Below are 21,834 nucleotides of genomic sequence, written 5' to 3' on the forward strand. Positions count from 1 at the left end.
TATTGATTTTAATGACTTTATATTACTTTTTAAATGTGTTGAATTGTCATTGTATTGAGTAATCATAGAACCATCTATTATTATTTCTTAATACATTCGTTAAGGCAGGTCAATACAAATCGTGTTTGGTTTTGAAATGAGAATATGCATCTACCGTGATCTCATTTATCCAGGGATATATATGTAGGAACCATCACCTTGCTGGAAAAGTGTTTGAAATTTGGAACAATAGCAATAACTTTTTGTTGTTTGTTTTTGGGGTGTTATGCCGTGTTGCGCTAACTCCTTCTTTAGCTAAAGAAGGAGTTAGCGCAACACGGCATAACACCCCAAAAACAAACAACAAAAATGCTTTTGGCCGTGAAAATCTAAAAACTTACAATAGCAATAACACTTTAAATTCGAGTGCATTTGTTTGGAAATAAACTGAACAAGAATTGAACTACTGCAAACAAGCTGTTGATGTTTTTCGTGTCCATATTCTTTGAAACGTTAAGTACTTCTTCATTTTGTTTACTTCTTTTTTTTGTGGCAGCAGTTACCTCGAGGTATCATAGTGGAACTTACTATATTGTGTTTTGTGCTATATCTTGGTAAGTCATTGGACATCCTGTTTTCCTTTTTTCCATACCTTGTTTTTTACCACCCATACTATTACCCAATTCCAACAAACACCATTTCATTTCGTAGCGTTTTATTTAATTAACAGTCCACAATTCATGTTTATCTAAAGCTGTGATTCTAAAGCAGTTTCATATCTTTTTTATCAAAGTGCTATTAACTAAAATTATTTTAATATACGACTAAAATAGCTCTTGCAACATTTTATTTAAGTTCACACCTAAGTAGGTACTTATTTATAATTGGTATCAGTCTTCCTAATAAAGCTGTCTCCTTCATTACGCAAATTAACTTGGTGTCTGTATTTATTTATTTATTTATTTATTTGTTAAGACATACGCAGTACAATTAGATATTTTTAGTTATTACATAGTTGTAGTACCTATTACGTATGTCCCTAAAATATCATTACGTAATTTCGCCTGAGATTGTTATAAAAGGAAGGAAGTTTGTGGATAATAATAAAATAATAAAAATACTGTTATATGTGTGATAGATCACAATTATTATTACAGCGAGTACTTGTAACGAATTGCTCACTAACGAAAAATAAATCCCGCTAAGCAAATCATTTCATCTCTTTGAACGTAAAAATTACTCGCGTTAGAAAATGGCTTAAATTTTTATGAAATGAGTAATTTTTATTTTTATTCAAATATAATTTTGACATATTTTTAGGTAAAGTTCTATTTATTAATTGTTTATTTATAAAAATTTACTGGAATAATTTTTTTTAAAGAAGACTTTACTAATAGATCTAAAAGAAACATGAAACAGAACCAAACATAGAAAAATAAAAGTTAAAGGTCTCAACTGGGAATCGAACCCAGAATCTCCGTCTTACTGGGACAACGCCTCTAACCACTCAGCCATTGGAACCTAATTATTTTATGTCATTATTGTCGATCTCATATTTCAATGGCCAGGTGGTTAGAGGCGTTGTCCCGGTAAGAATTAGGTCATGGGTTCGATTCCCAGTTGAGATTATTATCTTTTTATTTAACTATGTCTTGTTCTGTTTCATGTTTCGTTTAGGTTTATGAGTATTATCTCCTACTTCAATAACAAATAATATTTTTAAAGAGACTATACATTAAATGGGGATTTTCGGAGTTGTATTTTTGGACAAAATGCTTGAGTTTTTCTTATGTGAAAAAAATCTCATTTATCCTGAAGACTTTTTAAGATTATCGTATCCATTTTGGTTACCAATTCTATTTTCGGAAATCACGTTTTACAGAATGTTCGTTGGAATTTTATGTATTTTTTCATTGAAAATATCGGATCAATGAAGAATAGACGGTTTTCAAAATCAGTAGGTAATTGTTAAGGTTGGTACTAAAGTATACTCTTCTAAAACCACTCATAATATCGATGGCCTAGCGCACTCTTGTTGAGTGCGGTTTTAAGTAAAAACAATTACTTGTTTTGTAAAGCATTTATCAAGATTACTTACTTTGTAAATAGATGTTTCGTGGGAAATTTGCAATACTTAATTCATCTAGAATGGATAAATAGCGGAAATTCTTCTTATAATTAACCTGGAGTGATGTCATAAAATTTTAAAATTTCACTTACCTCATGTGTGCTCTAAGCCATCGATATTTTATTTTATTTTATTTGGGAAACAAACAGTTTGTTCGAAAAACGAACAGGGGTTGGAATAGCCGCACTTTAAAGGGCTATTCCACACAGATAAAGTATAAATGAATTATATGGCTTGTGACAGGCGATGCAAAAACACAATACATAACGTTAATCCACAATCAACTTACCGGGAGGAGATGGTGAAATCTGCATAGTGAGCATCATCTGTCAGCACTGGGACGTTTAGCGTGGTTGTAAGCACTCGTTATTTTAGATTAAATTGCGATAAAAATACGTCTTATGATTATTCCGATTAGACAATCGGCGATCGAGAGTTGACAGGACGAACCGTTTTTGTGCAACTGCTCGGCCCACGGCCTCCGTGGATCCAGCTGACATGTGCGAAATTTAAACTATACAGTTCAAATTCTGACGATACGATTGGTTAGTACACGGCCTGTCAAAAGCAATTGGCGTTACGGAACATTCCGCCCACCAAAATACAACAACGTGTATTTTAAAGAAAATTTAGAAACAAAACGGGCAATGCTGTGGAACGTTGCGTGAACGAAGAAATAGTGAAAAGAGAGAAGAAAAAGAAAAAAAATATATATTAATAATAATAATGAAAATGATAAGAAAGAATGCGCCGCGGAAGCGAAGATGATTAGTCACATTGACTAGGCAATGGACATAATTTGGTTAATTTAGAGCGATGTAGAGCGTCTATCACAAGAGAAGTAAGCTTAGATTCGCGAGGAAGTAGGGCAGGATGTTTATACTCGAATTCGAGCCCAGATCGAGATAACCTGCCACCCACCCTGAGCACACCGTGGTCGTCAATGAAGGGATTAAGCTTCCGCATTTGTTTCGACATAAGGTTGCCCTCTTTCAAGCGCGTGAGATCATCATTAAAATGTACATGTTGAGTGCGTTTAACTACTGTCAAAAGTGAAGTGTGAATTTCGGCACGGTTTAATGGAAGATACAAACGACGAGATTCTTTATTCTGTAGGTTGTAGATGAATCTTTTTTTTTTTTTTTTTTTTATTAAATATCAAAATAATATACAAAAATCAAAAAGTCCCAATAAACTACTTTAAAGTAGTTTGTCATTGGGTGCTTTTAACTTAAACAGATTATATCAAATGTATACATTCATATCATGAGAGGTGTAATACAATAAAAATAAAAACAAAAAACAATTAAAGCGTATGCAGTTAGAAATAGTTTGTATTAGAGTCTAGTACAAACTATTTCTTTCAGCTAGCCAATTTTTCAACAAAAAAATTCTTTTTATATTTGTACATTTTTTGATTTCTGCAGGTAACATATTTAAACAATTTGGTATCATGTAGTCTAGCGTTCTTTTTCCATATTTGTTTACATGCTTTGGTACGATTAGTCCTTCATTTAATGTAAATCGAGTATTGTAAGTGTGTTCCAGTCTATTTATGTACATAGGGCTATTTATGTGCTGAAAAATTATTTTATACCACATAATTGCTCTTACCGAGAGGATTTTCAGATTTTGATAAAGGTGTGGAACATTATGCCTTTGTTCATATAAACTTTTATGAGCTAATAATTTAACAAGAGAATTTTGAACTGCTTGAACATGATTTATATTTGTTTTAGAGGAAAATCCCCAAGCTGTAATTCCATACCTTATGATAGATTCAGCTAGTGATAAATAAATTATTCGAAGTGTGCATATTGGAACATAAAATTTTAATTTATATAATCTACTAATAATAGATCTCAGTCGTTCACAGACTTTATTTATCTGTAAATCCCATTTGAAAAAACAATCAATAATAACACCTAAATAAACATATTTTTTAACCAGTTCAATATTTTCACATGTACACAACGCAGGGATACCAACATGTAGGCAATCTGAATTGTGTGTTTTAATTTCGGGTATAATAGTATTTACCTTGGCATTGGGTGATCTAATGTGTATCAATTTAGTTTTTTTTGCATTTATGATTAGGCCAGAGTCGTGAGACCATTTTAAAAGTTCAATGTAATCTTTTTGTAAAAGTTCAATACATAATTGCAAATCACTGCAAGAAAACACCAATGCAGTATCATCCGCGTACACAAAGTGTTTTACATGTTTAAAAATAAATTTAATAAAAGATACATAGATTATATATAAAATAGGACCTAATATGGAACCTTGAGGAACACCTGCTAAGATTTTTCTTTTTTTACTTAATGTGTTCAAAAGCTTTATTTGCATGCACCTGTTGTTCAAATAATTTTCAAATAGTTTTAGAAGTTTCCCTCTTATTCCTATGATTTCTAGTATTTTCAACAATTTTTTATGGTTAATAGTGTCAAATGCCTTGGAATAATCTATAAATAAGACTAATACATGATGTTTATTATTTAAAATTATTATTTATCCAGCTGGCAAACTTTTGAAGTAGCACTTCAGTGCCCTTTTTTTTTGGAATCCATATTGGTTAGTATCAATAATAGAAAAATCTTCCAAATATTTTATTAATTTAATTTGAATGTATTTTTCAAGAATTTTTTCGAGTGATGGCAAAATACTGATTGGTCTATAATTACCCAAAATGGTGTGATCACCTCCTTTATAAATGGGTCTGATAATACTACATTTTAAATCATCTGGAATTTTTGCTTCAAATAAGATTCTGTTTACAAAATGGGTTATAATTGGACCTAATGTTAATATATGTTTTTTAATATCGCTCATTCTGATATTATCGATTCCAGGAGAAGAGCTTTTAAGTTGCTTCACAATGTTTTCTATATCAGCAATTTTAGCCCTAGGTAGGTACATGCTTTGAGGCATCTCCTCTGGTTCAAACCCAGTTGTCCTGTGATTACATTTATGTAACATATTGCAAACATTGTCAGAGAAATAATCAACAAAGTCATTTGTTACGCTTTCTTCGGTCCGATCTTTCATCAAATATTTGGATGCAACTTGGTCACAATCATTTTTACATTTCTTTCCTAAAATTTGATTACATTCGTCCCATGTTTTTTTAGAGTCTTGAAATATATTTTTGAATTTATCATTATAGTATGAGGTTTTTAATTTTATTAACAATTTATTTAAAATATTTCGAAAACACTTATATTCTTTTTCATAGTATTTGTTCGTTGGAGCATTTCTCCAACGTTTGTATAAAAAATCTCTTTTTTTAATTTTATAAAGTGCATCAGTAGATATCCATTCATTTATGGCATGCGGTCGGTTTTTTGATTTTTTGCTTATTTCAATTGTGCTTTTTTTATACAAGTCATCAAAATAATTTTTAATTTTCAAATAAATAACAGAACATTCGGTTTCCTTTAGAAGCGATTTCCAATCATAATTACAAATATGTTTATCAACCAGTTTTTGCGAAAGAATTTTAACTTTATTATAATCATTTGAGTTTAAATTATCTACCGAGTTATAGCGTATACTTATAGCTGTTGTGTTGTGATCGGCAATGTTATAGTCACATACACATGCGAAGATTGTACTGGTTAATCCAGCGGGCAGTTTACCGCTTATTCGCACGTAGAAATGATCGATACATGAACTATTTATTTTCTGTTTAACAATTACTTCCCTAGTGACGCCATCTATACATTTTTTCAAATAGTTATTTGTAAGAATATTTTCATAATTTATTATGATAGGATCATTTTTGTTTAATAAATTTAAATTTATGTCGCCGAAAAATATTACACTTTCATTTGATTTAATATTGTTTTCAAACACAGAGGATATTTCTGACAAAAATGATAGCTTATTTAGATTCGGAGGTCGGTATATTGCTAAGACATTTAAAGTGCTCTTATTTGGAAGTGTCAATATTCCAAAAACGTTCTCAAAAAATTTGGTGTCCAGAAATATTTGCGAAAAGGAAAGGTTATTCTTTATATATAACAAGATGCCTCCACCTAAGACAGTAACCGAGAATGCGTTGGATCTTCTGAATCGAAGAAAATTTAATTAGTAATAGGTCCACCAGATTTTCGTCCTGTTGGACAAATAACGATCGAACTCGTTCCTCAGAGTGAAGTTCAATTTCGTCGACATTGCCATCGAAAGACGGCCAAGAATCGAATGACTGGATCCGCCACGAAGGCCCCGCCCACCATAACGTGTGATCGATCAGATCGGCTGGGGATTGACCACAAGAAGCGACATCCGCTGGATTATCTCCAGATGACACGTGATGCCAGGAAGTCCCGTCGAGAGCATCTTGAATGTGACTGACACGGTTAGCCACGAAAGTCTTCCAGCGACACGAAAGAGAACGTAACCAGGCGAGCACGATGGTTGAATCCGACCACGCAAAGGTATTGGAGATCGGAAGCAATGGTACGTATAAATCTTTGACGAATTTTAATAGATCTGCTAGAAGAACTGCCGCACACAGTTCAAGACGAGGCAATGAAATCTTTTTTGTGGGGGCGACTCGAGACTTGGCGCAAACCAAATATATTTGGACTTTATCGTCAACATCCATGATTCGCAAGTAAACTACCGCGCCATATCCAAGTTCCGAACTATCTGAGAAGCCATGAAGTTGACATGACTCCATGTGAGGGAATGACACCCATCGAGGGATTTTGAACGACTTCAAGAGCGGTAATTGTTTAGTATAACGATCCCATTGACGAACAATGTCAACAGAGGGGGTGTCATCCCACCCAACCTTTAAAACCCACAACTTTGGTACTAGAGATTTGGCGAAAAACGTCAAAGGGCATAGAAAAACGAGAGGGTCAAAAACCCGAGCGACTTCACTGAGGATAGTGCGTTTAGTAAACTCGCGATCGAGGCATAAGACTTCGAATGAAAATGTATCATGTCGTGGCTCCCACTTTAATCCCAATACCTTGAGAATGTGAGAGTTATCAACATCCATGGACACCAAGTCATTGAGGCAGTATTCCGGAGGCAGATCGGCGAGTAATTCTGGTTTGTTACTAGCCCACTTCAGCAATTCGAATTGACCTCGTTTGAACAGCTCGATAACTTCGGTTTTCGTTTGTTGAGCTTGTTCCAAGCTGTTACAACCGGTGACGATGTCATCTATGTAAATATCCGAAGTTAGCACACGACGCGCTAGCAGTAAATCATAACCTTCATATTTGGTCAACTGTTTGACAGTACGACAGGCTAAAAATGGGGCGGAGGAGACACCATAGGTTACAGTGTTTAGTTGGTACTCTTGGGTGGGTCCCGACGAATGAAAACGCCAAAATATTCTTTGGAAAGCACGATCTGGTTCTTGAACCAATATTTGGCGATACATTTGTCGTACATCAACAGTAAACACCACCGATGGTATACGGAATTTTAGCAAAAGCTCCAGCAGGTTCTTTTGAAGCTTTGGACCGATAAGCAAGGTATCATTTAACGAGGATCCGTTCACATCCGTCGCTGAGGCGTCGAAAACCACTCTTAACTTAGTGCTAGCGCTGCTTGGACGAAGATTGCAATGATGAGGTATGTGATACTTTCCCTTGTGCAAATCTTTTCCAGGAACACGAGTCATGGGACCACTGTGTAAATAATCAGTCATGAAAGCAGAATATTGTTCACGTAAGGTTGGATTTGCTATGAGTTTGCGCTCGAGGGAATGGAATCTACGTAAAGCGATCTCACGCGACCCTGGAAAAGAGATATCCCTTCCCCTTTCTCGGAAAGGCAAGGATACGATGTATCTTCCCGAAGTGTCCCGTGAGTGGTCAGTGTAGTACATTTGTTCACAAAGTTGTTCCTCAGGAGTGAGGTGTGAAGACTGGGGAATGGTGTCTAACTCCCACAGTGGCTGGACCTCTTCGTGGAGCCGGTCTTCGTTAGTAACGATGAAAGAATTCGTTTCATGAGCAGTGTTCAAACCAACTGAACCTAGAAGAAGCCAACCAAATGCAGAATTGAAAGCTGATGGCTGACGTGGACCACCATTCAAATTACCAGGTCTCAGAAGAGAAGAGAAAACCTCAGCACCCAAAAGAAGATCAATCGGTCCCGGTTTGTGACAGTCAGGATCGGCAAGAGGCAAGTCTCTCAACTGATGCCACGATGACTTATCTAGACGAACAGTTGGCATGTTGCCACAGATACTAGGCAGCGTAAGTGCCTTGATGTTGAAGAGAACCCGTCCCTTAACACCGATCTCTAATTGAATGATTCCTGACGTGGTTGCGGAAGATTGGCCTAAGCCGCTAACTCTCTGAGAACTGGCTTGACGAGGGATGCCTACAAGCTCCGCAGCACGATCGGTGATGAAGTGAGCTTGACTGCCCGAATCGATCAATGCGCGAAAGGTTTGGAAACGGCCGGACGAATCGCGAATGCCAACATTGGCGGTTGACAATAGTACTATGGACTTGTCTCCTAAGTTGGTCAGGACCTGAATTTTAGAGTCGGAAGAAGGCTCCTGGTCCGTAGACGTCGTGGAGTGTTGATACTGATCTTCCAAAGAAGCGTTTTCGTCTCGATGGAGCAAAGTATGATGTTTTTGCTGACATTTTTGACATGTAAACAAAGATTTACAATCTTTAAGATAATGAGAAGAATGAAGACAATTGAAACACCAACGGTGTGATTGAACAAACTGTAGGCGATCCTGAACTGACTTGAGGGCAAATACCTTGCACTTGGAAATGGAGTGGTCTTCCCCGCAACAGTAGCATTTCAGGTAAGTGGTGGAGTTCGAGGACCTATTTGTTTTAGGCTGTCCTTTCTTAAGATCGCAAAGAAGCGCTGAAGTGCGTTTTTTGGCAGCCTGATTAAAGTTCCGTGCAAGAGGTTTGTCAATAGTACTGCTATCGCGAGTCGAAAAATGTAAGTCTCGTACAAGAGCTTCGCATTTGTTATAAAGAAACTCTTTGAGTTTCAAATATGAAGGCAGGTCGGTAAGAGACTGCAGTTGTTCGAATGCGCATCTTGTAGGTGAATCTAATTTCGACAGAATTAAATAACAAAGCACGAAGTCCCAATTATCTATTGGGAGATCCAATTCTTTTAAAATTGTTAAATCCTCATTAAATACATCGAACACGCGACGAAATTCAAAAGGATCGGTAGACGGAAAATTTAAATTTAGCATTTCCCGCCAACACGTAAATGCGAGTTCACGCGCGTTACGATAGCGCGCGATTAATCTTTGATATGCTTCAACGTAGTGAGCTCCTTGTACTGGAAATGTCCGAATTAACCCTAAAGCTTCTCCAGATAAACATGAGAACAAATACTGCATGCGTTCGATGTTGGATAAAGATTTGTTTTCATGAATGAGAGCGTTAAACATGTCGTAAAATTCGGGCCATTGCTTGACATTTCCAGAAAATATTGGAATGTTTATTTTTGGTAATTTAACGTTTGTGCACGCATTCGCGGTTTTACAATCGAGAGACTGACTGTTTAACTCCTGGTAAATTTTCACAATTTGATAATACATCTCGTCAAAGGTTTCGCGAATTTTATCTTCATCAATTTCGTTTGTGTCATCTAAAGCTAATATTTCCGCGTGAGACGTTTCAAATTCAAGAACTATCTTTTCCAGAGTAGTATAATGCGCTAACAGTAAGTTGCACTTAGTTGCATCGTGCAAAGCGCTTTTTGCTATTTCATGTGTCTTGACTAACCTATTATTCGCTAATGTCCGTTTCCGGCGCAATATTTGAATGGCTGGGGCCATGTTGAATAAACACGATTGGAAACGTACCCAAAAACGAAACAAAATAAATGATAATAATTTAATCTATTATAATTATATGCGCGGTAGGTCGTAAATACTCAAGCGCTAGGTACCTACCTAATTACTGTTCGAATTGATTATTATTCAATATTTAAGAAACATTCCACAGCACTATCCGTTTTGGCATAGATAGATTATAATCTTAAAGTTCCCTAGTTTCGGCACCAAAAATGTTCGAAAAACGAACAGGGGTTGGAATAGCCGCACTTTAAAGGGCTATTCCACACAGATAAAGTATAAATGAATTATATGGCTTGTGACAGGCGATGCAAAAACACAATACATAACGTTAATCCACAATCAACTTACCGGGAGGAGATGGTGAAATCTGCATAGTGAGCATCATCTGTCAGCACTGGGATGTTTAGCGTGGTTGTTAGCACTCGTTATTTTAGATTAAATTGCGATAAAAATACGTCTTATGATTATTCCGATTAGACAATCGGCGATCGAGAGTTGACAGGACGAACCGTTTTTGTGCAACTGCTCGGCCCACGGCCTCCGTGGATCCAGCTGACATGTGCGAAATTTAAACTATACAGTTCAAATTCTGACGATACGATTGGTTAGTACACGGCCTGTCAAAAGCAATTGGCGTTACGGAACACAGTTATACAAATATATTTTAATACAAATCATTTTTACCAAGTTGCATAAACCAGTAAAGTTTCCACAGAAGATTCATTTTATATATAGGTAGAAAAACATACGAATATAAATAATACAATACAATATAAATACTAACTAGTAGAAAAGGAAATCTCAAAAAAAAAAAAAAAAAACTACAGATTCAACCCATACAAAAACAATACACACATTAGCACTACTAAGTTTCCCGCAACGATCGAACGCTACTCTCTTAGGAAAGAATAAAAAAATATGCAAGACAAAGAACAATTGTTTTTTAAGGCTAACAGAGATATTGAAAGAATGGTAAATGAAGGAAACTCCACTAATAGAGGACTGAACGCAGTTGGCGCTAACCAAACATTGTCCAAAGAAGAGAAGCTAGCAGTCCACAATGGAGTGCTGGTACATACCCTGATGTATAAAAGTGAGTCATGGAACTGACAGAGAAAGGATGAAAGTAAATGAGATCCCTGAGGCGAATGTGTGTAAAACCATGTATGATCGTGTGAGAAATGTGGAGATCCGCAAAGAGTGCAAGGCTGATGTAAGCGTAATGAGTAAGATAAGAAAGGGACGCTTATATGATTTGGGCATGTAGAGGGAATAAGCGGAGAAACGAGTGGAAGGAGAATATATGATATGAAATGTGAATGGTAGCAGAAGTAGGGGACGCCCGAGGAGACATGGCACGATCAAGTGAATCAGATACTTAGAGTATGTATGAGACTGCCTACCCTACGAGGAAAACGGCGTGATGGTTGGTTAGTTAGTTGTCTTGTATTTTTACATAATGTCAATGAATGGATATCGCAATGTTTCAAGTTTACTAACTTTCGATAGGTAAATTTCTTATTTTGAAAGCGTCGATATTTTGAAGGGCAATGATCCTGAGGCAAATATTTTTCTATCACAAATCCTACATATTAATTATTAAATCAAATAAAACACTTTGTTTATTAACCACGACTTTATTGTTATTACATCTACCGGTTTCGCTACGGTCGAGCTTCATCAGGATGTGAAATATAACTGTATATTACTTAATAGTTAACTTAACTGTAATAGTTATATTTCACATCCTGATGAAGCTCGACCGTAGCGAAACCGGTAGATGTAATAACAATAAAGTCGTGGTTAATAAACAAAGTGTTTTATTTGATTTAATATATAATGTCTAACCACAAAGTGATTGCTTCCTACGAAAAAAAAAAAAACAAATCCTACAATTGTAAAACACTAGCACCATAATAAAGTTATTGCAAACATGACGAGGATTTTTCTTACACAGGTCAAAATAAATTGACAAGATGACAAACTTTGTTTGATATTGGAATGCAAGATGATGTAGCTACTAAAGTCCAATTACGGAAACAGTTCTCCGCGAGTTTGGTTTATTTTAACTTCCAAGACTCTTAAAAATAATAAAATAATACTCTGGAATTAGAAGAGAAACGTATACAAAAACAATTAAATGATTGAACTTATGGTTAACTGCTTTTATGTATATATTTTATTTATTACACACTTTTACGTTATTAATGTTTTTTATTAGCTTCCTGTTTTGTATACTTTAGCAACGATTATGTTATTTAAGTTTATTATTGTTATGCTTGAACCCCAGGGGTGATTTTGGTAGATATTATTTACAGACAACAAACACTTGTAGAGTATTCTTGGGAGATATATATCCCAGCCTGACACTATCGCGTAAAAGTTATGCCATCTCATTTTGCATTACGGTGAGACATATGATTTAAATAGTGCAGAGAGAAGTAACACGCTTTCAGTTTGCATTCAGACGTTTACCAGTTTGTTTGTCCCGTACCCATTCCTATTTAATAGTGTCAGGACTGTTTAGAGAGTGGTTTGAAGTCGGGGACTCTTGAGAAAAACAGTGTATTATATCTGCATCGGAATGAGATATGGAGTCAAATTCTATATAATGTAGTTATTTTAGCAGTAACAATGTGATTTCATGATATTACACGAAGTGAATGGGAGAAAAAGTCAGATGCCCTAGGAAGACATGAATTAAATTTGTGGTAAAATGAGATGTATTGTTGAAAGAAGAAAGAGGTGTAAGAAGAATGTATGACTTGGAGGTGAATGGTTGAAGAGGTCGAGGACGCCCGAGGAAGACATAACACAATCAAGTGAAACAAATACTTATGTAAATAAAATAATATTATTTTATAGTCAGGTACTTTATTTTGGAAACCAACAGACAGATCTATAAATAAAAAATAAGATAAAATAGAACAAGTGGGTGGATGTATAACAGTAAACTTAACTAACACTAATCACATAGCAACATTATTGTTTAATAAAGGGGTGAAATAATCCAAGATTAGATTTCTCCTCGGACGATTATTAATTTCATCATGATTTTGAATGATTCGATCCTCTATCTCATCAGGTTCATGTTCTATTTCTAACTGAAAAGGTTCATCGTTCATCTCCACAGCTACATTGTGCAACACAGCACATGCCACTACAATAGCTGCAGTGCGTTCCATGGACAATGTTATGCGCCTCCGCAGTACAGGGAATCTACTCTTTAGAACCCCAAAACACCTTTCTACAACATTTCTGCTGCGTATTTGGGATTCATTATACAGGTTTTCTGCTGGTGTATTTGTTCGTGCCAGAGGTGTGAACAAATAAGTCTTACTTTGATAGCCACTGTCACCCAACAGAATACTGTTATTGAACTGGCCAGCCTCAAATCTAGTCTTTATTAACGAATTATTAAAAATTGTTTGATCGTGACTGGATCCAGGCCACCGGGCTACAATGTCTCTAATAATTAAGTTGGCATCGCAGATCACTTGCACATTCATGGAAAAGACACCTTTTCTATTGCGGTACACTTCGGCATTTTCTCCATCTGAAACAAGGATAAGTAACTTTAGTACTCCATTAATAGAGTAATAGAATACTGTAATTGTATAGGTATAAAGTGAGGACTCCTTCTTGTCCACTACAACTTCATTAATAGTCTTCGTATTGATTGTAACGACTATCCACTATAGTAAGTACTACTGAAGGATGATATTCAAAGGTACTTACTTGGTGTCATTGCAACATGCGTGCAGTCTATAGCTCCAATGACCCTCGGGAACCGAGCAAAATTATAGAATCCCTCTTTTAAGGGAGCCAGATCCTTAGGGAATCGAATATATATTGGACGGAGGTGGCCAATAGCCTCTGGAGCACCTCTTTATAAATCTGCAAGCAGACGATCTGCTGACACCAACAAAATCTCCGGCAGACATCAGGTATGACCCAGTTGCGAAGTACCGCAAGGTCAATAATAATTGGACGATTGTTGGTACAGCATAATTCCTGAAAACCAATTAAATGTCAGTATTTATTTGGGTACACAATGACATTAGAAACGTAAAACGTAATGAAACGGTTGTTATTTTTGTTAAAATATGATGTAAGTATAACTATTTTGTGATATATTTATATAAAATAACATACCGAGTGGTCCTTTGGGAGATTTTGTCTTTAATTTGGTCATGAATTGAATGTACAGCATTTTTCGTGAGTCGAAATCGTGATTTGAAATCGATATCGTCCAATACTTCTAGAAAATTTACGCGTTTTCTTAGAACTCGCGGTCTTCTCGTTCTTGCCGCAATCTCATGTACTTCTGCATCTTCAATTGCTTCAATTATTTCGAAATCGTCAATTAAATCCATAATAAACACTGAACTCGGAAAAAATTCTGACTACTTCACAGGCAGCTGTCAAAATTGTGTTTACAAGGTAGAAAACTCGGCTAACAAATCCGACATGTAAACACTATTAGCTGCTTCAAGTACCCTATAGTGAAGAGGGACTTTATCTTACATATAAACGTTTTTGAGCCTTGGTGAAATCGAAATAATACTTTATCCTATGTATAGTGCTTCTGACAGCTTATGAGCAGGATGGTGAAATACCCCGAAAGAGTATTTTTTTTCCTTCTTCTTCCGCAAAAATTCCTCTTCAGAGAGAGAAATTCTCTTTTTTCTTTAACAAACTCCATTTCCTCCCTGATGAGATTCCTCTGCATATCGAGGAACTCCCTCTTTTCTTCTAACAGACGGCGGCCAATGTCAGAGACTGCCGGCTGTCTCACATCAGGCTCCGGGCGTATCACGCCAGACACCGGGCGTCTCTTGCCAGACACAGGGCGTCTCATCGGCGTTAAGGCGGGATGCTTGGGCGTTTGCATTAGCGGAATGCTCCAATTATCCCATGAATGAAGAGGGGGACCTCTGGGGCGGGGGCCTCAGGAGCAGGGGCTGCAAAAGTTTTTAATTGTGTATTAAAAGATAGGTAACTATGTGTATATTTAAAAACCATAAATAAATAAATACACACCAGCAGCTCTGCAGGTAAATGAGTTGCTGACTAAGGGATCCTCATCTCCCACCAAACATATCACCTCGACGTAATCTTCAACAGCATTTGGATTATCTGGAAGTAATAAAAAAAAACTATGCAACACAAATAGATTATACATAGATTTATTTCAGTGGAGGCAGTGGGACTATATCACATTTATGTATTCGTCTTTGCCCAGAATGGGGAATTAATTATGTTGAGCCTTCAATTTATGTGATGTTCTACCCTTCAGGGTAGTCAGCCGTGGACTTCTTGCCACAGACTTCCAACACTCCTTGGATGGAAGATACCTCTTTCAGTAATAAATAGGTTACTTGTTATTAACTGGTTTATTTAGAATATCGCGTGTACAATATAACCGCGTTGGTCAACCTTTATCGGTACTAGCTAGATTCGGTCTGCCAGAGGGATTCCAAATGAAACCTAACCTGAAGCTGAGACGCCCTCTGTCGTCGGAGGCTAAAACTAAGAGCACTGCCATCTGTGTCTAAAAGCCCGAAGCTTTATACACAACATCTTCCCCCTGCTAACTAGAAACCCTTCTACGATATTTCATTGTTACAGTATTATTTTTAAAATCACGAATCTATACAATCGCAAACAGATGTCACTAAAATCAATATTATTAAAATCAAGAACTAAATATTTGAAAATATATCATTACACACAAAATTAAATAATTCATTAAGCACTGACTCTACTCCAAAAAGATGTTGACTCTATAAGTAGCTGATTCTTTCCCTGGAGGTCATTTCAAAGACGTCTGGGACGAAGTCGTCCCGCCCATGGTGCTGGTTCATTTTGTGGTGGGCTTCTGTTTCTCCCTGGAGACCTGAAATCAAGAGAACTCCGGTTAAAATCTCTCAAAAGGAGTGACGTGTCAACCTCATCTGCCCAGCATTTCGTCATATCAGACGCGAAAGGTTCACTCTCTGCCTCTTCCTCTCTATGCTGCGGACATCCTCTCAGTTGATCAATATGCCTTTTCCACGACATCTGTGTCCCCACAATTTTAATAATATACAGTTTTTTTCCCAGTCTTTTTTCAACAATTCCTTTTGCCCAAGAACATTTATTCACTTGTCTGAAGTCTCTCGTTAAACACTTCTGACCTATCTGAAAACTTCTACAAACAACCCCACCGAAATTCCTAAACTGATTTTCTTGACCTTTATTAATATTCGCATTCGCTAAATTCTCTGTCGAGGTTGCTACGTTTCCTTCAAAACTTTTAGGTAAAAGGCTACTAAAGGTTGATTTTAATCTCCTACCAAACATTAGCACTGAGGGTTCAATTCCAGTTGTGGAATGTGGAATATTTCTATAATCACTTAAAAATTCATATAATCTATCTTTATAATTTGACTTAAATACGTTATTAACAAGAATTTTCTTTAAAAAATTCTTCACTGTTTTTACCGAGTTTTCTGCCTGCCCATTGCTTTGGGGATGACGCACTGGCGTTGTTAAAAACTCAATATTATTATACTCTAAGAAATCTTTGAACTCCTGACTAGTAAAAACGGTTCCATTATCAGTTACAATACAGTCCGGGTACCCAAAATTTGAAAAAATTCTCTTCAACTCATTAATCGTATGACTTGAGTCTGCTTTCGGTATTTCCACGCAATCTACCCATTTTGAGAAAGCGTCGCAAATAACTAAAAACATTTTCCCCGAAATTGGCCCACAATAATCCAGATGCAGCCTCTTCCATGCTGATCCTGAAGTAGGCCAGACTGATAAATGACTCTTAGGTGGTAACGGCCTAACTGCTGCACAATCTTTGCAACTTTGAACGATTTTCTCTAAGTCCTTGTTCATTGACGGCCACCAAAAATAACCTTTGGCTAATCCCTTCATTTTTACAATGCCCAAATGCGATCTGTGTAACAAATCTAAAACTATATTCTGAAGCGAACTTGGAATTATAATTCTATGTTGCCAAAACAAACAATCATTTTCAATAGATAATTCATTCCTTTTCATCCAGAATTTCCATAAAAAACTGTTGCGATTTACCCACTTGGGCCAACCTCTACGAAGATGCCCTAAAATTCCTTGAATTTCTGGGTCTGAGCCTGTTGCTGCGACTATACGCTTTACATCTAAGTGTTCACACTTTTCTATATAGCCTATGAGATCGGAACCTAGATCGTCTACCGATCGATCCGGAAATTCACGAATAAAATTATCCTTATATTCCTCTTCAGGGTCCACCGAATTAATTGTATTTTGTACTGAAGCGATTTCTAACACAAAAATATCCATGAAATCTCTACCTACAATTAGATCTGAACCTCCCGCAACAATTATAAATGTAACATTATTGTTTTTATTTTTGAACTTCACGTCAAAAATAACTTTGCCAATAACTTTCAAAGGATTCCCTGCGTACCCAGTAATGTTACGGTTATCCGCCAATAATTTTAATGAACCAAAATGACGCTTAAAGATTTCTTCCTGCATTACACTTAACGAAGATCCCGAATCGACCATCGCTCTAAAATGCTTGTCGTTAATTATAATGTCTGCTGTGAACGGATTTATTGAAGCTATCACATGATTATTACAACAAAAATCCTCAACAATTGGATATACACTATTTGAAAAGTTATTATTCACACAAAATTTTTGCAGATGACCTACTTCATTGCATTTGTAGCATCTCGCATTGCGAAATTTGCATGAATTAGTACAATGACCCGTTTTCTTGCAAATTCGGCACTGGGTTTTCGCACCCGATGGTACTGTATACGTCGGTTTGTTTACAGATGAACTCGCGGCAAACTTTTGTTTATTGCCCTTAGAAAAATGCCTACTGCTAGTATTCTTACTGATGATGTTAACCTCTGATTTAACTGAATTATTTGGATCGTCTAAAACTGACATACTATTAGCTATTTCCTCTAGTTCGCTAAGTGACAATTTCAGCCCTTCCAAGTAAATCTTGTCTTTAACGCGACCCGGTAATAATCCAATGGCAAACATATCTACTAAATTTTTCTCCAACCTAGCTTCAAACTCACAATAAGTTGACAACGACCGTAATCTAACCCCAAAATCTTTAATGGATTCGCCCGCCTCTTGTCTTGCTGAAAAAAATACTTCGCGTTCTTTAAATACTGAACGCTTTTTACTACAATGTTTTTCAAGAAGTGCCCATAATTTTTCAAATGAAACGTCCGTAACTCTAAGTGGAAAACACAAATTTATCAACAAAGAGAGTGTATCCGGCTCCAAAAGATTTAACAGAAACGCCCTTTTTTTATCCGCGTTAATCTCATCATTTATAACGAAAAACTGTTCTAGACGAAGCTTAAACACGAACCAATCTCCCTCGAGATGATTAAAACTCGGAATTCTTCCCGATTCCATATCTACACGAAGCACAGACCACAATAAAAACACACAAGAAAAAAAACAAAACCCGGAACAATAACCTCCAACAAAAAAAACAACTACTTAACTCAGGAACTCTTCTCTGCGCCGCCAATCTTCCAGAAATTCCTTCAAAAGTTGTTATTATCCACCGCTCGCCTTGGCAATAGATAGATGCTGCAAACACCGCACGTCCTGGCCTACCGCATGTTTTATTGTTCCAAATTAGCTCCACCGCTCGCCTTGGCAATGGATTATTTTCCTTTGTTAAAATGGTCCTCTGGTAAATTGCCTCTTAATTCCTAGAACAGAAAACGTCGATCCTAGGCCTCCACGGCCCTGGATAACCAATCTTGTCTCCCTTCTCCACGAAGGAAAACACAATTGGAAGTCACCCCGTGACTTAGCCCTCACGTTCCCGGTTGACAAAATTTTGCTGCCGTGTGACAACAAAAAAAAATTCTCCAGTTATCCTTCGACTGCGCCAGCTGTGATGTTCTACCCTTCAGGGTAGTCAGCCGTGGACTTCTTGCCACAGACTAGAACACTCCTTGGATGGAAGATACCTCTTTCAGTAATAAATAGGTTACTTGTTATTAACTGGTTTATTTAGAATATCGCGTGTACAATATAACCGCGTTGGTCAACCTTTATCGGTACTAGCTAGATTCGGTCTGCCAGAGGGATTCCAAATGAAACCTAACCTGAAGCTGAGACGCCCTCTGTCGTCGGAGGCTAAAACTAAGAGCACTGCCATCTGTGTCTAAAAGCCCGAAGCTTTATACACAACAATTTATCAATCAACAGTTATAATACTGTATACTGTTTACTATTCCTGCATAAAACCCCCAAAAAGGGCGCCAATAAATAAATAAAATAGGTAATACATAATATGTAGGTATGGTTGATTTTTAAATATGCAATATAAATGGTTTACCGAGTGATGAAACATCATTATCCATGCTGTTGGTGGTTCCTTGGGCACTCAGGGAGATCATACTTTTGACTTTTGTCTCCGTGTCGTCCAAGGGAACAGCGTTGCTGGTCCCCCCACCAGTCTGGTACAGGTCCCTCCTGATGAGGGCGCTCTTCTGCCTCACTAACCTCTTAATTCCCTCAAATTTGACACGTAAGGTCTTGGATGACCTGAAGGCTGCAGAAGAATGAATAATTAATGGAAAAATCTACAATAAACTTGTGAAAATCCGCTGCACACTTAATATGTAAAAAAAATATAAATAGAACTTGGTTTCAACTTAATTACCACAAGAAATAACGGGTTATTATTATAATACCTGATCCAGAAGAATTAAATTTATCGGCGACAGCTTTCCAGGCCGCCTCCTTCTCCTTCCACGTGGTTCCGTTGCTGGTTTTATTTTCAATAATATGCTTATACTGGTGAACAATGTTTACCAGCATTTCACATTCCTCTTTTGTAAAATTGCAACTTCGATCACGCTTATTCATCCTGGAAAATAGACAGTGTAATCTAAAGTTCAACTAAAATCACATAAAGATCAATAAAACATAGCCAAAAACTGCTGAACTTACTTTACAGTATGTAGTTTATATATTTTTTATAAACAAAAACAAGCCGAATGGCGGGAACGTTGTCTGTTTATATTGACGTTTGTGTATACTGAAAAATAAGACAAATCTATAAGTTCAACTAAAATCACATAATAATCAATAAAACATAACCAAAACCTGTTGGACTTACTTTATAGTTTTGTAAACAAAAACAAGCCGAATCGCGGGAACGTTGTCCGTTTATATTGACGTGTGTGAATACTGGAAAATAAGACAAATGTATAAGTTTAACTAAAATCACATAATAATAAATAAAACATAACCAAAACCTGTTGAACTTACTTTATAGTTTTGTAAACAAAAACAAGCCGAATCGCGGGAACGTTGTCTGTTTGCGATGACGTTATAAATGAACCACTCTGTTGAGTGTTGACGTTTTGACGGTTTTGTAATTCCATAGAAACAACAGAATTTTAGACAGGCGTTGCACTAGACGTTATAAAAGCGTTGTTGCCAGTCAAAATCGCGTAATAGCTATATGGGACCTTGCTTTCCGTGGTGGAACGCATGCGGGTTTATGAGCATGTTTATCGTATGCATATACTTAAGTGACACGTAGTTATAGTTAACTTTATAAGAGTTTGGTGAAAAAGCCCCTTATAATAGAAAAATAAACCTTGTGCTTTTCTCGTAAACACAAATAATTGTAATTCCTCTTTTAAAAAAAACTACTTTGTTATTATGAAACATTTTGGAACACGATTAAATAATGAACCAACACGAACAGGTGTTCCGACATCATGATAATGTATTACTTAAAGTTTCTCAGGAACCCTGTTAATTCATTTGTTGAAGCCCTGCAATCCTGTTTTTAACCAGATTACCAAATAAATTAGCAATACTCACTTTTCTCCGTGTGAAAATCTCAGTCAAAGTTAGCTATCTAGTCAAAGTTAGCCATCTAGTCAAAGTTAGCCATCTAGTCAAAGTTAGCCATCTAGTCAAAGTTAGCCATCTAGTCAAAGTTAGCCATCTAGTCAAAGTTAGCCATCTAGTCAAAGTTAGCCATCTAGTCAAAGTTAGCCATCTAGTCAAAGTTAGCCATCTAGTCAAAGTTAGCCATCTAGTCAAAGTTAGCCATCTAGTCAAAGTTAGCCATCTAGTCAAAGTTAGCCATCTAGTCAAAGTTAGCCATCTAGTCAAAGTTAGCCATCTAGTCAAAGTAAGGCTTGCGTTAATAATAAAATGGATGCAGCAGATTTTCAAAACAGGAAACAGAACGTTCAAAAAAATTGATATGAGAAAATTTATTGAAATGTAAGTTGTTCGCACTTTTTCCGACGATAAATTGATAATGATCTTTTACAATTTTTGAAGGACCAGTTGTTTCACGAAATTCAAACAATTAATAAAATTTCAATATCATTTTCAAGTTCTGTGTAAGTTCTATGGAAGTACTGTTATTAACTCAGTTCTGTGAAACAACTTATTCTTAATGATATAATAATAGAACTTTAGCAGAACTTTAAAATTAACTTTGAAATTTTATGAATTGTTCAAATTCTGTGACACAGCTCGGGGGTTTAGGATCACAGGGGTCCATCCACAAAAACATAGTTTTGAGATAAACGCAAATAAAGATGGGATTGCTCATATATCTACCTGTATGCCCAACTGATTTTCCCAACTATAGTTCTTCGGTTGTGTGTACAAATTAGAGCTTCGTGTCTCTAGTATAACCGAAACCAAGCCTAACTCAAAACACCAGTTTTTGTAGTTAGGCTGCGGTAACCCTAAGCTCCCGAACTGGCCTTAACAGTTGATATCAATTTAAATGATTTTATTGAAGATTTCTTCAATAAAATCATTAATATATAATAATTTTTTGAGGTAACGTACAAATTATCAATTTAATACATCGGAAAATAAT

General features: G+C 36.3%; 2 protein-coding genes across 2 annotated transcripts in view; one reads left to right on the top strand and one right to left on the bottom strand.

Moving 5' to 3' along the window:
* Gyc32E (Guanylyl cyclase at 32E) overlaps positions 1-21,834 on the top strand; it is a 345,132-nt gene that overhangs the window by 268,718 nt on the left and 54,580 nt on the right. The window contains exon 16 of the mRNA XM_089637598.1: positions 2,968-2,992. Within this exon, the coding sequence (XP_089493724.1) occupies positions 2,968-2,992 (25 nt within the window). The remainder of the gene's footprint in view (positions 1-2,967; positions 2,993-21,834) is intronic.
* LOC149419512 (uncharacterized) lies at positions 15,710-20,440 on the bottom strand. Its single transcript, XM_089637911.1, has 5 exons — positions 20,247-20,440; positions 20,095-20,165; positions 19,667-19,842; positions 19,309-19,524; positions 15,710-15,822 (listed from the first exon to the last, which is right to left on the bottom strand). Exons 3-5 carry the CDS (start codon positions 19,839-19,841, stop codon positions 15,710-15,712), a joined length of 504 nt encoding a protein of 167 aa, XP_089494037.1. The 5' UTR covers position 19,842; positions 20,095-20,165; positions 20,247-20,440.

This window comes from Hesperophylax consimilis, chromosome 12, assembly GCF_061612785.1.
Source record: "Hesperophylax consimilis isolate HC1 chromosome 12, BYU_Hcon_1.0, whole genome shotgun sequence".
Lineage (NCBI taxonomy): Eukaryota > Metazoa > Arthropoda > Insecta > Trichoptera > Limnephilidae > Hesperophylax > Hesperophylax consimilis.

Bases quoted from the DNA above. Each gene is read 5' to 3' on its own strand.
- LOC149419512 (XM_089637911.1), bottom strand. From the start codon at position 19,841: ATGAATAAGCGTGATCGAAGTTGCAATTTTACAAAAGAGGAATGTGAA. The intron at 19,525-19,666 runs GTATTATAATAA...ATTCTTCTGCAG, and splicing joins ATTTAATTCTTCTGGATCAG to CCTTCAGGTCATCCAAGACC. The intron at 15,823-19,308 runs GTAAACCATTTA...TCTTGATTTCAG, and splicing joins TAATGATGTTTCATCACTCG to GTCTCCAGGGAGAAACAGAA.